The sequence below is a fragment of the Nestor notabilis genome, unplaced genomic scaffold (genome assembly GCF_000696875.1).
Source record: "Nestor notabilis isolate BGI_N333 unplaced genomic scaffold, ASM69687v1 scaffold14562, whole genome shotgun sequence".
In the NCBI taxonomy this organism is placed as follows: domain Eukaryota; kingdom Metazoa; phylum Chordata; class Aves; order Psittaciformes; family Psittacidae; genus Nestor; species Nestor notabilis.
Genome location: NW_009918827.1, coordinates 11,701 through 26,494, shown reverse-complemented (window position 1 = coordinate 26,494; position 14,794 = coordinate 11,701). Strand labels below are relative to the sequence as shown.

Sequence of the window (14,794 nt, the reverse complement as noted above, 5' to 3'; positions counted from 1 at the left end):
TCCAGGACTGCCAAGGCCATCACTAAACCGTGTCACTAAGGGCCTCATCTACATGTTTCTGGAACACTTCCAGGGATGGTGACTCCATAACTTCTCTGCTTTCATTCTGGATTTAGATTGTTCCAGCTATATATTTGAGCAACTTTGCAACATTCTAAGAACATTGTCACACTGTAACCTGTAAAAATTACACTGAGGAAGACTACCTTATTAAAGGTGTATAATACTTGATTTGGGGTCAGTGCATAGTTTAATGTGTAGAATTCAATGATGAAGTTCTGGGTTTAGTATGTCAGCACTGGTGGTGTGAGTTTAGAAATACACAGAGGATTCTTTTTGTCTTCCTGTGAACAAACCAGCCAAAGGATACTGACGCTAAATGGAAAGGAAAATGTTGCTGTTATCTAATATCCCACAGATTATTGCTGTCTTTAAGAGGATTGATTTTATTTTTGTCATTGGTCAAAGATCAATGGGAGGTTTTTGGTGTTTCCACGCTACTACTTAGTCTAATTTTAGACTGAATGAAAAATCTTCCCTCTAAGAATGAGCCTTTTAGAATATGTTTTCCTGATTCATTGGCCCAATCTAAGGTAGTGTCATTTAAACAGCAACCCCTGACCTGAGTCTAGGGGGCCGGGGAGAGTGCTGCTGTGGAAGGTAGCGATTGCTCATAGACTGCCCGAGCATCGATCTGCTTGCGTTGAGGTAGTGAGTGATGAAAAACACCACTTGGTGTTTTTTCCACTTTCTTTTCCTTTTTTCTTCACTCACTAAACTGTCTTTATGTGGTCCCATACTTTTCCTTGTCTTTCCCTTCTCTCCCATGTCTCTGACCATTGCAGGGGGGTGTGTGAGCAAGAGACTGTAAGGTGCTTAGCTGCTGCCTGCGGCTAACCCACCACAGAGCTCTTAAATGCATGAACACTTCACTCTGTGTGTTTGCAGTGATACGACTCTGAATATGGTCTTAGAAGAAACTGCTCATCTTTTGTAACTTTGGCATTATCTTAGTATTATTTTTGGTATTTTACCTCTCCCAAGCTGGATCTTGAAAAGGAATCTGTTCTACTTGGTGAATGAGGGAAGCATAATTGATCAAGAGAGCTAGAAGTGAATTTGGATGGACAAATAATGCTTAAAAAGAGTTGAATTCATCATTCGGTTTTAACTTCCAGTGACATGGTCTTCTTGGCGGTATATAAGAAATTTCTTAATTGATCCACCTCAAGCAAAAGGATTATATTGCACTTAAACACTTTGCTCTCATTATGCTTCACTGCCAGCATCTAGTGGTACATAAGCCAGATGGGTGAGTTGATGAGCTGAAAGCTTCACAGCCTCTTCTAGCTTCACTTCAGTTACTATTTTTGGGCTAAGTTGCAGAGTTTTCAGTTGGAGTAGTTCCACAACTAGTTTATCATACGCTGTGTGAATCATAGAATTGTTTAGGTTGGAGAAGACCTTTAAGATCATCGAGTCCAACTGTTAACCCAGCACTGCCAAGTGCTAAACCATGTCCCTCAGCACCACATCTCCACATCTTTTAAATACCTCTGGGAATGGTGACTCAGCCGCTTCCCTGGGGAGCCTGTTCCAATGCTTGACAACCCTTGTGGTGAAGAAATTTTTCCTACTATCAGATCTAAGCCTCCCATGGTGCAACTTGAGGTCATTTCCTCTTGTCCTATTGCTTGTTACTTAGGAGAATGGTAGTGGTAGCAGAAGGAAGCAAGAAAAAAGGCAGAAAAATGGTTCTCTTTTTTCAGGTGTGGATGAAAACAGCAGCTTAATATCTTGGTCTGCTGTGGTGGAATACTAAGTTACTTATGCCAGTGGAAGAGACATCCTTTTGCATGTTAGGTTTATCAATAAACTGTGAGTAACAGATTTCTGACTATCTGTACCTTCAGAAAGTGGTTTTAGGGTACTTTAGAATTGGTCTATCCAGTAAGCCAGTAGTGACAAATGAGTGTCCCTTCCTTGTCCCAGTGCCTTAGGTGTGCGAGCTCCTGATGCTTTGTCCCAGAGGCTTTGTGTTGAGGGCTGAGCTGATGCAGATTCAGCAGAAATTAATGTTTTCTGATGCTTTATCACAAAGCACAAAGGGTTTGGGGCATCGGGGAGTACTACTCCCAAGCAGTACTGCTCTTTTCAGTGTGGCTTACCATTATGTTACCTCAAACATATTGTAGATCGTTCTCCATTTCCTGGGTGTAGATGCTGACCAAGGTGATCTGAAGAAGATGATTTGGTTCTGCATCTCTGGAATGCATTTGGTTACATCAGTTTAGCTTCTCCGAAGGGCATGCTGTTGTTCCATGTTGTATGATTGTCGTGGTTTAAGCCCAGCCGGCAACTTGGAACCATGCAGCCGCTCGCTCACTCCCCCCCTTTTCCTTCCTCCCCCCGCTCCCTGAGGGATGGGGAGGAGAATCGAAGGAATGTAACTCCCACGGGTTGAGATAACAGCTCTCCAGTAACTAAGGTATAATACAAACCACTACTGCTACCAATAATAATGATAAAAGGAATAACAAGGGAAAAGGACACAACCGCTCACCACCCGCCGACCGATACCCAGCCCGACCCGAGCAGCGATCTGGGCCTTCCGGGTAACTCCCCCCAGTTTCTATACTGGGCATGACGTGCTGTGGTATGGAATACCCCTTTGGCCAGTTTGGGTCAGGTGTCCTGTCTCTGCTTCCTCCTGGCTTCCCCTCCTCCCTGGCAGAGCATGGGACTGAGAAAGTCCTTGGTCAGAGTAAACATTACTGAGCAACAACTAAAAACATCGGTGTTATCAGCATTGTTCCCAGACTGAAAGTCAAAAACACAGCACTGCACCAGCTACTAAGAAGGAGAAAAAATGACTGCTGTAGCTGAACCCAGGACAATGATATAGTCCTGTTTTCAGGAACTGCTGCTCATTCTCCTCTGCACTGCCATAATTACTAGGACTTTTAGTGGTCTGTTCAGGTGAGGGCCAGAAGTAAGCACTACTGCATTAACTGTTTTCCTTACTCCTTTTCTGAATTTTCTTGCTTTGGGTGCAGAACATCTAGAGATGCAGTGTGAGAGCCTTACTTGTTCGTGCAGTAATCCATCTGCTCTTCCCTCTGCTCTGATCTGATCACATTTCATCTATTAATAGCACTATGTCTTTCAGCCTGCTAAACAGGAGATGGGAAGCTTAAGGGGAAGTGATCCTCATCAGTCTCGTGCTTAAGTATTTTGTTGATGTAACATGACAGATGAGATTATTGAAAAAAACCTGATAAGAATATGTGTTTCTGTTCAGGTTCAAAGTAAAGGTTTTTCATGAGAGGTGCATGTTATAGCCCTCAAAGTTCTAAGGGAGAGCACAAGACGTGTTAACACAGCAGAACAAAATGAAGAAATAGCTACCATTCCCTTTCTCTTCCTTTACTAACTGTTTATGAGACTTGTCTTCACTGTGAGCAGTAGTAGCTCTAGTTAATGTGTTCACTCAGAGGCCATGCTGCAGAGGAAATACTTAAGAATTTAGTTGTAACTCAGGGTCCTGCCTAACTGTTACAGGAAAAAGGTAAAAATTAAGCTAGACTTGAGTAATCCAGGTAAGAATCCTTATTTACTAGTTACTGAGCAGAATATACCTTAGTAGCTTTTCACAGTTACTGCTCTGGAATGTTATTTTCTTTAAAGGCAATAAGTAGTTAACCTTATCTTCAGCCTTTAAAATATATAAAATACAAGTTGTCATGTATGTTTAAGAGCTTCTGTCTTTGATAATGAGTTCATAGTGATTGACTTCATAATCTTAAGTATACTGAAGACTGTAGGACTAATATTGATCAAAACCCATAAGCACAGAGATTAAAGGTGTTTATTGAATGTAGACGTTGAGCGGCAGTGGACTCAGTATAACTGTTGCTGTCATATTCTACTTGTAGGTAAAAAGAACATACTCTCATGGTACATATAGAGCTGGCCCAATGAGACAGATCAGCCTGGTTGGAGCAGTTGATGAGGAAGTGGGGGATTACTTCCCTGAATTCCTTGATATGTTGGAAGAATCACCCTTCTTAAAAGTAAGGACAGAAGGGAATGGGTTGGGAGAAGGGGGTCAATGTACTGTCTAGTACTGTTACAATACAGTGAGAGTATGTGATAGTTGCTTAGGTAATTGAATGGTTTAATAAATGTTTTTGTTGTGACAGATAAAGGCTGCTTTTAAAAAGATTTTAAAGTAACTCACTTGAAAATTGTGGCTTGTATTTCTCATTAGTGTACACTGCCATGGGGAACACTTTCTAGCTTAAAATTAGAGAGTCGTAAAGACAGTGATGATGGTCCCATTATGTGGGTACGTCCAGGAGAACAGATGATCCCTGTGGCTGACATGCCAAAGTCACCTTTCAAAAGGAAGAGGTATGTTGAATGATTTTGCTTGATAAATGTCAAGTCAGTATTCTTTCTCTACAAATTCATTTTATCCCAATCCTTTTACTGGTTGATACTATATCTTAGTATAAATTTCTGTAAATTGTTCTCTCAAAATACACTTTTAAGTTGCTTTGTTTTGTAAGGATGTGAATTTTTTAAATTGTTTGCTATTTAGCCAAATCTGGTCCTTTTTGGAGCTCCAGTAGGAATTTCAGGAGAAAACTGCAGGGAAATGTGAACAGGCATACAACTACTGATGTATGCCACAAGACTGCAGTTAATACCCCTGTTCTTAAATGTGAGTGGATGTTTAAAGACCTCAAGGGACAAGGGCTTCTCTCACCTGAAAGGTAACACCTCCAACATTAAATGGCACCTTTAAGCTTTTCTGTGGTACTGGGTGAATAAGTACCAGCTTAAGAGTAGGGATGTCCTCTGCAGAGTTTGAATATTATATGTAATGAAAAAATGTGTATTTCGAGTTCTCTGGTTCAAAACTCAAACATAAGAAGAGAGCATACTAAAAGTGGAAGCAGGGCCAGGTGCCTCAGAAGAAGAACAGATACACTGCCCAACCATGAAGGGGATGCTGTTAAAGCCAAAGCCAATCTGGAGTTGAACTTGGCAGGGAATGTGAAGGGCAACAAGGACTTCTCAGGAAAATGGACAGCAAAGAAAAGACTAGGGAAAATGTAGGGTATCTGCTGGGTGGGGCAAAAGGGTCTGGAGGCAAAGGACAAACAAGAGGCCAAGATACTCAATGCTGTATTTGCCCTTGTTTGACATCTTCGTTAGTGGCTGGTATCATGGGACAGAATTATAGAATCATTTAGCTTGGAAAAGATCTTTGTCATCGAGTCCAACCATTAACCCAGCACTGCCAAGTCCACCACTAAGCCATGGCCCTACATGCCACATCTACACACCTTTGAAATACCTCCAGGGGTGGTGACTCAGCCACTTCCCTGGGCAGCCTGTTCCAGTGCTTGACAACCCTTTTAGTGGTTAAATTTTTCCTCATATCCAATCTAAACTACCCCTGGCACAACTGGAGGCCATTTCCTCTTGTCTTGTTACTTGTGAGAAGAGACTGACCCCCACCTCACTACAAACTCCTTTTGGGTAGTTGTAGAAAGTTATAAGGTCTCCTCTGAGCCTTCTCTTCTCCAGGGTAAGCAACCCCAGTTCCCTCCACTGCTCCTCATCACACTTGTGCTCTAGACCCTTCACCAGCTTTGTTGCCCTTCTTTGGAACTGCTCCAGCACCTCAGTGTCTCTCTTGGAGTGGGGGGCCCAGAACTGGACACAGTGTCTGAGGTGCAGCCTCCCCAGTGCCACACACCCGCAGCAATTTTGCAGGTGATACAAAACTGGAAGGAATGGTGGACACACCACAGAGTTGCACTGCCACTGACGGGGACCTTAAGAGGCTGTAGGAATGAGCCACCTCAGTGGACTGATGAGGTTAACACAGGGCTGTGCAAAGCCCTGTACCTAAAGGAATAACCCCCTGTGCCAATATAGGCTGGGGCCCAACTGGCTGGACAGCAGCCCCACAGAGAATGACTCTGGCGTCGTGGTGGATGACAGGTTGACCATTAGCCATCAGTGTGTCTTTGCGGCAAAGCCTCCCAGCAGCCTCCTGGACAGGGTTAGGAAGAACAGTGCCAGCAGGTTGAGGAGTATCATGTCCAGTTCTGGGGTTGCTGGCCCAGGACAGACATAGTCATCCTGGAGCAGGTCTGGTGATGGAAAAGGCGAGGACGGGAGAACTCAACATGAGCCAGCAGTGTGCACCAACAGCTCAGAAACTGTTTGCTGGGTTGCATCAAAAGGAGCGTGGCCAGCAGGTTGAGAGAAGTGATTTGGACCCTCTGCTCTCCTGAGACCCCACCCTGGAGTACTGTGTCCAGCTCTGAACCCCCAGAAGAGGAAGGTCATGGGCCTGCTTGAGTGGGTCCAGAGGAGGGCCACAAAGATGATCAAAGGGCTGAAGCACCCCTCCTATGGAGACAGGCTGAGAGTTGGGCTTGTTCTGCCTGGAGAAGAGAGGGCTGTGGACCTTAGAGCAGCCTTCCAGTACCTAAAAGGGGCCAACAAGGAATCTGGAGAGGTGCTTTCTATGGGGACATGTAGGGACAGGACAAGGGTAATTGGCTTTAAACTGAAGGAGGGTAGGTTTAGATTAGATATTAGGAAGAAGTTTTTCCCTGTAGGGGTGCTGAGGCACTGGCACAGGGTGCCCAGAGAAGCTGTGGCTGCCCCATCCCTGGCAGTGTTCAAGGCCAGGTTGGACACAGGGAGCAACCTGGTCTACTGGAAGGTGTCCCTGCCTGTGGCAGGCGGGTTGGAACTGCGTGAATGTCCCTTCCAACTCAACCCATTTAATGATAACTGGGATTTACCCTTGAGAAAGACTGCTTAAAGGGATCCTATCAGTGCATATAAGCATCTGATGAGAAGTTGTAAGAAGGGCTTTTTTCAGCAATGCCCAGTAATGTGACCAGAGGTAATGGGCACAAACTGAATTACAAGAAATTCCATTTAAAATAAGGAAAAAAAAAAAAGAAAAATAAGTTTACTGTATGAATGGTTGAGCGCTAGGACAGGATGCCCAGTGAGCTTGTGGAGTCTTTGTCATTGATGTTGCTCAAAACTTGGCTGGACATGGTCCTGAGCAACTTGCTCTAGTTGAGTGGGGGAAGTCTCTGGATGTCCTTTCCAGCCTTGGCTATGTTATGATTATAAATAGCTTTTGGAAGAATGTGGCACACAATGTTGGCTCCAGAAAATGGTGCTGTGGCTCTGATCCCACTCTGCAGCATTTCCTTCACTTCCCTTAAACCCTGAAGAAATAATTTTTTGCTGTTCCTCATTCCCAGTTCTGCAACATGGAACTGAATATCCATATGCATTTCCCAGCAGTTTGGTAGAAACATGAATGATGAAGAAACACTTCGGGGAGAATTGGCAAGTGTATCTCATAGTTGAGAAGCAGCAAAGGCCAGCAGTTCCCTGCCAGGGGCTGCTCACGGCAGGGGCTGGTCTCACAGTGCCAGAGGGAGGCTGGTAGGGCAGACCTGGGGCTTGGGGACCAGATTCAGTCCAGCCTCCAGAGCATCAGGGAAGAGTGTGGTGATGGGGCAGGTCTGAGGTCAGTCTGCCAGTGAGAATCGGGTCCAGTGATGTCCAGGCAGGTCTGTCATGGCAAAGATGTCCCAGGGTCAAGCTGGGAAGCAAGTCCATGGCCCAGCACACCTGTGGCTGAGGTGCGGACCAGTGCTCCTGCAGCATGGCTTAAATAGAGTTCCTGGGCTCTATGGCCTGGTTTGTAGGTGGAGAATGCAGGTGGGTTGCTCCATCATTAGGGCCCGACACTGAGTTGCTGTTGGGTTTAGTTTGTTTGGGGTTTTTTCTTTACCTGCATAGCTATTCTGATTTTTCACATAGCTTATTGGATTTGGAATATGTCCCAAGTGTTACTGCTTTGTTCATTTGGCTGCATGTCCCCACTGAAGGGAGAAACCCACTCCTGTTGGCTGTGGTGGAAGTTAGGTATTTAAGAACAATTTCTCTATTACTAATGCTGTTTTTCTACTACAGAACTACCAATGAAATCAAAAACTTGCAGTACCTACCTCGAACCAGTGAACCCCGTGAAATGCTATTTGAAGACCGGACACGAGCCCATGCAGATCACATAGGACAAGGCTTTGAAAGACAGACTACAGCTGCTGTGGGAGTGTTGAAGGCTGTGCACTGTGGAGAGTGGTACGTGGTGACTCACACTTGAGGTGTTTGAAAAATACCTGCCTTGATTTCCATTTATAATTAGTAGAAGGAATAGGTAATCTAGTATTAGGGATTTAATGAAGACTTGGTAGATACTGGAGTTCTTTTCCCCCTCGTCTCTCTCTGTGCATTAGTTGTGTTTGTCTGCCCTCTGCTAGACTGCAAACAGCATTGCTGTGGGGTTCAAAGGAGAAAGGTGCCTTGCAGTGATAGTTTTACATCTATATTAAGGTTGCTGTAACAGAGTTATTGTTAATTGTAAAAACATGTCACACTTTGTTTTGCTTTAAGTAGTGCATGTGGACTGACCCAAGTTTCTGCCTCAGAGGTACACAGGAGATTCTTTGTGTTGTCTGGAAACGAGCAGAATCTTTATGCTTCTGCTTCAAAGTCATGGCTGTTAAAACTCTGGTTTATTTATGATAGATTACCTAGGAATGATCCTGTTGGAGGTTGGTGTCTGTCTTTGGAATTCCCATATGAGATTCAGGAAGTAAATGTATCTTATTTGAAGCTGTTTACATTTTAGCCAAATAAAAAGCCCATAATCATATGGGCTTCCTGGCCTGGGTCCAAGAAGCATTTTTCAGGATCTTCTGGCTCTGGTGTGGGAGCATAACCTTAGTTCTGAAGGTTTGCATATATAAACACTAAAAACACCTTTTGGTGTTTGTATCTGTCTAGAAATTAGAAGAGTGAATTCCCTTTGGATGCAAAGATGCAAATTTGTGTTACAGGGCAGGAGTTCATGGAGACAGAAAATGGAATAATTCCTGTTGGGGAGGAACTGGATTGTTAGATGTTATTGTGCTTGTTTGTTGGGCTCTGAGGATTTGCAGCTTAGTTCCTTTTCAGGTTGATAGCTGGAACCTCAGACTTCCTGCTTGCTCTGAGAAGTTGGAGTGAATCAAGACTAAGTAGCAGTGGAAGGGCAAGAGCTGAGACAGTCTTGCATGCCTGGGGAAATTAACAGGAGTTTAAATTGATAGTAATTCAGATGCCATGGGAATTGCCCATACATCCTGTACCTTCCTAACAAGATCCTCCTGCCTTAGAAATCATCACATGTGCATTTGCATTCCAAAAAAAGTTTTCTTGCTCTTCAGGTCTAAATCATCATCTTTTCTCATATGCTGGCACTTGTGGAAAAGGGTTTCTATTCATCTTCTGCTGATATTCCCTTTAAACTTGAAAAAATGACTGGAATTAGTCAAAATAAAAATAGCATGGATTAAAAAGTGAGCTGAAAATGGGCAGAAGTGCCTGAGAGAATTGAAAGTACAGGAGTTTTTTGGGGAAAATAAGTAACTGCCAGCATTTCATTTCAGTGAAAGAACTGAAAATACATCTTTTAATGCCAAATAAAAAACTTGAGTCTGACATATGTAAAGGAGGAAAATATGTAACACAGTCAACACAAAAATTACGTATTTCAAGCTTGATTTGACCTCAGTGATAATTTTTCCCCTTTCCCTTTCCACTCTCTTGTATAACTTGGAAAAGCCACTTTATTGTACTTACATGAAGAGAACTAATCAGGGTTTAGGATAACGAAGCATCATTAATTACTGTAACACATTAGATAATTTCAGATATTAGTTTTGCCTTAATTTGTAAGCTGTGGGTAGATCTAGTTTAAAGGAAACGACATGCATGGAAGTTCTGAAAAATCTGGCTTTCTTTTTTTCTCTTAAATCTGTTTGATTTAAAAAATGAAACAAACAACCTGGATTCTAAAGAAATCTCTGAAAGCTGGAGACAGTCCAAGTTTGATGCCAGGATCTGTTGGCAGGAAAAATGCCCATGTTTTAACGATGGGATACCATATATAAAATTCATGTTTTCTGTGAAGGGAAAGTAAAGCCATTCCTGGCCTTGCTGAACAGGGTTGTGTTTAGGTCGTATAAAAATGAATTGGGTGTGCAAAAAAAGCTCTGTAATCAAGGAGATGCTGGAGATCTGAAGAAAGTGGGATTCACTTAGTAGCTGATAGGCATGAATGTTCATGTTAGGTAGGAGAGCTGGCATCTTGCAGGAAAGACAGGAACAGAACTGCTGAAAGGCAAAAAGCAGTTTTGGGGTGAGAGGACAGAACTGGAAACAAAACATAGTATTTGGAAGAACACAAAAAGCATTTTTGCTTTCCCAAATATGACAGGTTCTTGATTTGAGATGCTTTGTACAACAGCTGGGTTATGATCCTACTTTAATTCTGTGAATGTTTACAAATCGTAGAGGAGCGTTGGCTGTTGCTAGCAAGCGTTGTAAAGACAGAACTGCGTTGAGATCTGGTAAGCACTGGTGTTGTGATCATGCTGATTACCTAATGCTACTTTTGTAGTGATACCAAGTGTGCTTTAGAACTCATGAAAAGCCAGTGAGATTTTAAATCATGGGAACTTTGAAGATTTTTACTTGGGAAATGTGGATGGGTTGTGACAGGGACAGCAAAAGGTACTTCATAGCATTGCTGCTGGCAAAATGAAACCCCTCTGTCCCGTGTTTCAGCAACCAGCTTTCAAGTTGGTGTTCCAGAGTGTGAAGTTGTTAGTGCTTCTCTGTATGATCACAGGAATTTGTTATATACAGCCAGAGTTGTTATATACTGCCATACTTGATGCGTTAGGTCAGAAATGTTTGTGGTAAAATCTGTAGTCTTGAATCTGTTTTGAAAAGTTACAGCAAGAAGAGTCCAGCCCTTTTGAAGAGTGAAGTTAAGGGAAAATATGGTCAAAAATAGTTCTAGCAGTGCTCTAGGAGGGACTTAAATGGAGTTTTCTGAAGTCATGTTACAGTTCTGTTTGGATTGAATACCTATTTGTACATCTAACTGAACTATTCTGCTACTGTTTTGCTGGTGGTGGTGGTGGGGACACAACACCCTCTAAACTTTAGGTTTTACAAAATACAGTCTCAAAGTTGTGCTAAATACCAAATCTGCAAGTGCAGGATTAAAAATTATGTGGCAATAATCTTTTCTGTGTTATGTTTGCAAAAGGAAGGTCATGTTTTGTGATAGAATTGCAACACAGTTGGTAACTGCTACTGCTGTACGTATATATAGGGACTGAAAAAGGAACGATGTACAAACAATTGTTAACTATACTTTCTCCTGTATAATGTGTAAAACAGAGTAGACACTGCTGTGAACATACTGCTTTGGACTGAATTTCTTTTAGTATGCAGGTATTCATAATATTCCAGACTGGTTTGGGTTGGAAGGGACCTTAAAGCTCATCCAGTTCCAACCCCCTGCCACAGGCAGGGACCCCTTCCACTAGAGCAGGTTGCTCCAAGCCCTGTCTAACCTGGCCTTGATATTCTTTGTCTTTATTTTAATTGCTAACTTCATTTACAAACACTGTCAACTCCAGAGGCAGATGTGTGTTAAAAAACAAACCCAAAACAACCAAACAGATCTACATTATGAAAAGAAGGTGAATGTAGCTAATGCTTTTTTTATGTCACCAATCAGAGATGTTTCTACAGCTTTTTGCTTTCAGTGCTTGAATCCTCTTCAGGAGTAGAGAGATCAAAATATAGAGAGGTTATTTTAATCTCTGTAAAACTGAAAGTAAAACATGTGGTCTGCACACTCTCCCCAGTGTACTTTTAGGAGTTGATCTGGGACTTTTTTCCCCTCTAAAAATAGCCTCAGACTGGTTATTTTTTTGCTTTATTGAGGTCATGACCCAAATAAAACAAACATGGCTTGTCAGTTTAAAAAAGCCCAGTAAACTGCACATCATTGCCTGCTTTGTGAATCATTAATAACACTGTGTGTATGTGTATAAAAATACAAAAATTGATTATAATCTTGCTTTCAAAAGAGTGCTGGAACATCCATTAAACCAATGCCGACATGCATTGAGCTGTTCTGCGGTGACAGCTCCTGCCCTGGGTGCAGCAGGTCCAAGGCTGTGGCTCTGTGTGGCAGGGTGGAGGTGGCAGAGGGGTGCAGGGTGAGGGGCAGGCTGCCCCTGGGGTGTGTGCAGGAGCTGGGGGGACCCCAGTGGCTCTCGGTTCCTTTCAGCATAGCCTGAATGTGGTGTCTGACGGCTCCTGTCAGCCTGGGCAGGACGTGGCAGAGGATGAAGGAGAGTAGTCATCAACCAGGCTTTCTGGCTGATAAATTTCTCTTGCAAAACCACTGCAGCGTGAGCTTTATCCTATATAAATGAAATCTTTATATCTTTAGTTTTGTATGTTTCTGTTGAAGAAGTGAGTTTGGCTTTTAGATCAGAAGGTGATAAAGGGTCATAGCTGGTTTTGCCTTTTGTTAGCTAATTCTAGATAATGTCTCTGGACGAATGATACGAATGTTGGGGGAGATACTGTGGGACAAGAGGTGAATTCTTCTATAGTTTGAATATAGAAATAAACCCTAATTCAGATTTCGCTCTTCTGTAGCTCTCTAGTGAGCACAAATAGGATTGTATTCTTCAGGGATGTCTTGTAGAGGATGCCAGTGTTTGTCACGTACTTGCATTGTGGCAGCTTAGTGCAGATTCAGCCTTACTACCAACTCTGAGCAAGATGTTTGAGGTGAAGATACTAAGCAGTGGTTGCCACAGTACTAGTCAGGCTGCTGCATGCTGTGAGGTACCTGATGGGGGTATTGTGACAGAGTAAGCCCAGTGTATCTGGGGCATCTGTCTTTCAGCATCAAGACAGACAGAGGTGAGTTGAAAATAAAGACTAAAAATACTGAGTTGTGATGACCTTTCGTTGCTGCTTTTACTGCACTTGTAAAGAAATTGTGGTTACCTTGTTTAACCAGTTGGATGAGGTTGTGTTTGAGAAGTTGCCGGTTCAGGCAATCTTTCTTCCTTCAAAATGTAGGCTATGCTTTTGTTATCATTTGCTTATCCTTACTTGCACATTTTCCTTGTTATTCTCTGTAGCATGTTAGTTTCTGGCTCTGACTGTGCAATTCTTGCTCTTCTGTAGGTCTGAGCAGCCTCGTATAACCAAAGATGTAATTTGTTTTCATGCTGAAGATTTCTTAGAGGTAGTTCAGCGAATGCAATTAGATTTGCATGAGCCTCCACTCTCACAGGTAAGCATGCTCGCCACTGCTGATGGGGTATCCACCGAGGCTAAATCAGAGTTTTCACCCCTTTTTTTTCCTTCTTTCCCTTTGCTCCTCCAGTGTGTCCAGTGGGTTGATGATGCAAAACTCAATCAGCTGCGAAGGGAAGGCATTCGATACGCCAGAATCCAGTTATTCGATAATGACATTTATTTTATCCCAAGGAATGTCGTGCACCAGTTCAAGACAGTTTCAGCTGTGTGCAGTTTGGCTTGGCACATCCGGCTCAAGCTGTACCATTCGGAGGAAGAACTCTCTCAAAATACAAGTACTGTTGAAGCAGGGACCTCTGCAGACCCCAAGTCTTCGGTTATTGGACTTCAGACTGACAGCAGAATTTGTACGATGAGCAAAAATACCTCCGAAGACACCAAACATTCAGCTGCTCTCCAGACAAAGTACCTGCAGAAGGAATTCGTGCCCATAAAACACGAACCTATCGCCTCTCACCGAATAAAGGAAGAACCCATGGACGTCGACCTGCCTGAAAAGACAGGGGCACCTAACGACGCCGCGGGCCAGACTGTTCAGACTAGGTTGGATCACGTTGAATTGACGGCATTTAAGTTGGAAATGGATTCTAAATTTGAACCCGGCAGCAAGGACTTACAAGGCAAGTTATGTTCTGGAGGTCACGTACATCCAGATGATACAAGACAACATAGTTCATCATATCCAAAACTGCATGGACAAAGAGAGGATGATTTTTTGTGCTAAATTTGTACATATGGTTTTAAATTCCTTTTTAAACTTAATGATGTAATAATGTAAAGATTCATAAATTCTGTGAGGCAAGTTTGTGACTTGCCTTCGCATCTGTTACAGAAAATAGTTATGTAGCTTTGTAACATTCCTCAGTGCCTGTCCATAACTGTGAAGTATCAAAGCACTTAGGGCCAGATGCACTGTAAACACTGCAGGTTTAACATAAAGAAGTCTTTAAATAATTTTGAGTTGTAGGTTTTAGAGTAGAGCTGACATTTAACATATATATTTTTTGTAAGATGAGCCAGAATTCTTTTTGACAATTCCAGGCTTTTCCATAGAGCTTATTTATACCAATTTTTTCATTTTAAATGTGTCAGCACTGTAGTGTAAATATCTTTTTTAAAAATCTTTTTAGTGTGATTTATACTGAAATGTGAGCCGCTTAATAAAGGTTCATAATAACAGATTGGTTTTATTTTTGGGTCTGCAAAAAAATGATTCAGTTCAACTGCCTCTCTAAACGGTTACGTTTCTACCTGCACTAACGCAGAGGATGCCCTCACGCCGCTGTGGGGTGAGGAGCTGTAGCAACCTGAGGTAGAGCTGAGGCATTCTCTGTAAATCGAGGTTAGTCAGAACACAGAACCAGTCCTTCCTTCACAGGGGCTCAGTAAGGCACTCCCCAGACTCCTGCATCAGATGTTAATGTGGAACAGAGACAGACCTTCCCTGCTGTGAGGACAGTCGGACACCCTGCGGGCTCCAGGACCTGCG

General features: G+C 42.8%; 1 protein-coding gene across 1 annotated transcript in view; it reads left to right on the top strand.

Moving 5' to 3' along the window:
- Window positions 1–14,580, top strand: part of RSBN1L (round spermatid basic protein 1-like) — a gene marked incomplete at its 5' end in the record, with an annotated part of 37,565 nt that extends 22,985 nt beyond the window's left edge. The window contains 5 exons of the mRNA XM_010009923.1: window positions 3,936–4,073; window positions 4,271–4,413; window positions 8,032–8,199; window positions 13,171–13,279; window positions 13,373–14,580. Of these exons, the coding sequence (XP_010008225.1) occupies window positions 3,936–4,073; window positions 4,271–4,413; window positions 8,032–8,199; window positions 13,171–13,279; window positions 13,373–14,029 (1,215 nt within the window). The remainder of the gene's footprint in view (window positions 1–3,935; window positions 4,074–4,270; window positions 4,414–8,031; window positions 8,200–13,170; window positions 13,280–13,372) is intronic.
- Window positions 14,581–14,794: the final 214 nt, after the last annotated feature.